The 2,181-nt window shown below is 47.7% G+C and overlaps 1 protein-coding gene across 1 annotated transcript in view; it reads left to right on the top strand.

Moving 5' to 3' along the window:
* Window positions 1-429: 429 nt before the first annotated feature.
* The window catches only part of zbtb47b (zinc finger and BTB domain containing 47b), a gene marked incomplete at its 3' end in the record, with an annotated part of 23,884 nt that continues 22,132 nt past the window's right edge, over window positions 430-2,181 (top strand). The window contains 1 exon segment of the mRNA XM_014002193.1: window positions 430-801. Within this exon segment, the coding sequence (XP_013857647.1) occupies window positions 799-801 (3 nt within the window).

Raw genomic sequence — 2,181 nt, 5'->3', positions numbered from 1 at the left:
AGGAACTCCACATGTGACATCACAGAGTTCTCTAACCTCATTCATTTGTACAAAGTGTTTTCTATCTTTTAAATCCCATGATCAATGGTGTCGAACGCTTTCTTTAAGTCCACATAAATACTACCACAGTACTGTTTTTGGTCTTAAATATTTTTCTCTTAATATTATATTTATTGGTGTTAAATATTATCTCTTAATATTATATTTATTGGTATTAAATATTACCTCTGAAATTAGTTTTGTGTGTGTTTTGTTTTGTTTCTTTATGCGTTAAAAGTGCTAACGGGACTGGTGGTGAAGGAAGGGGGGGGGGGTGAACTCTTTGACCTCCGCACGTGCTGTCCGTGACGTCACATTGGTTTCGGTGCAGCAGGGGGGGGCGCGCAGACAGGAGAGGCTTGTGCGCCTTTTTGCGCCGCTTTGCCCGGTGCGTCACTCCGCTCCTGGGCGCCTCGCTCCTGCAGACAGAGACAATAAAAACACTGATCTTTATTTTTATTATATTCTTTTTTTTTTTTTCTGACTTTATTATTGTTGAAGCAGAGCCGTGTCTCTTTAAACTGGTCTGACTAAAAGAGCCCATCTGATCCCGGAGCGCCAATCAGAAGCTGCTCGCGCTGAAGCTGCATTTCTGTCTGTCTGCGCGCAGCTGAAGTGAGGAGGAGGAGGAGGAGGTGGGGGGAGACTGAGGAGAGGGCACAAACTGCAGAAATGTGACAACCAGACCATCCTGTTCATGGCGAGGGCCGAACCGGACAGAGAGGAGTTATTCTGGGACTCCTTCACCGCCGGATCAAAATGGTGAGCTGCGGAGGAACCGCTGCAGGTTTCTGGGTTTATTACTCTCTCTCTCTCTCCCCGCCTCCTCCTTCTCCTCCTCCTTTTTTATTTTTATTTTCTGGATCTCCTGCAGCTTGGAGCGACTCTTCAGGCCGAGCAAACTTCTTCCTCACTTCCTGACTGGTTTCTAAGACAAGTTTGTTTTTTGTGGGGAACTTGTGAAGCAGCTGAAGTTGGGAGGAATGGGAGCTGCTGGTGCGCAGAAGGAGTTAAATTCCTCGGGCTCAGGACACCTCAGGTCGTGACTGGAGCTCATAATGTGGAGCGGGATGGGTGGAAGTGGAGCAGGTGCTGGGTCCAGACCAGGACTGGGGTCACGGTTCTGGTGCTGAAACTTAATTTGGTTGCAGGAATGTGTTAGATTTTTAGATGTCACTTTTCCTGTTTTCAGCTCTAAGGTGTGTGTGGTTCCTGGGTCACGTTGATCCTTCATGTGGACCTGATCCTGGTTTAGGATCAGGACTGGGGTCACAGTTCTGGTCCTGAAACTTAATTTTGTTGCAGAAGMATCTGAAGATTTTTAGATGTCACTTTTACACCTGATTTTATGGTGTTTTCATTTCTAAGGTTTGTGTTCTGGATCCATTTCTCAGGATCCCTAATGTGGACCAGGTCCTGCTTTAGGACCAGGACAGGGGTGACAGTTCTGGTCCTGAAGCAGCATTTGTTCGCAAGAACATCTAAAGATTTTGGCTGCTGATCTGTTGGTGTTTTCAGCTCTAAGCGTGTTCTGGATCCAGGGTTCCTGTTCTCATCTCTCATGTGGACCAGGTCTTGGTCCAGAGCAGGACAGGGGTCACAGTAACTGAAGACTAGTGGAGGTCTTCTCTCCCTGGTGTGCTCTGGCTCCAGGGTCATGTCAGGATGCCTCGTGTGGAGCAGTAATCCAGCGCTGCCTCACATCTGGAGGCTTGGGTTAATATGTGGGTCAGGTCAGCCGGGTCGGTCCTGGTGCTTCACTGGGGGCCTCCTGCTGCGGAGCCGCTCTGCTCTGTGGGGGTTTTGTCCTCGCCTGGTTCCTGTTGGACGTGCGTGAGATCAAGAAGCAGCTTGTGTGGTCAGATCTCGTCTTTTAACCGCAAACATCCAGGAAGTGAAGAGATTTTATCTTCCAACTGGTCCGATGGAGGATTCTGACTGTTCAGCAGTTCTGGGTCTTTGCTGGATTCGTGTTTCACGATGTTCAAGTATTTTCAGCTGGTTGGAGGACTGGACCTCAGGCAGAACCTTGATTACAGCGGGTAAAATAAGTATTGAACACGTCACCATTTGTCTCAGTAAATATATTACTAGAGGTGCTAATGACATGAAATTTTCACCAGATGTCGGTAACAACCCAAG

The sequence above is a fragment of the Austrofundulus limnaeus genome, unplaced genomic scaffold (genome assembly GCF_001266775.1).
Source record: "Austrofundulus limnaeus strain Quisiro unplaced genomic scaffold, Austrofundulus_limnaeus-1.0 Scaffold12, whole genome shotgun sequence".
Taxonomy (NCBI): domain Eukaryota; kingdom Metazoa; phylum Chordata; class Actinopteri; order Cyprinodontiformes; family Rivulidae; genus Austrofundulus; species Austrofundulus limnaeus.
The sequence above is the reverse complement of the archived record's forward strand: the minus strand, read 5'-3'. Positions and strand labels throughout refer to the sequence as shown.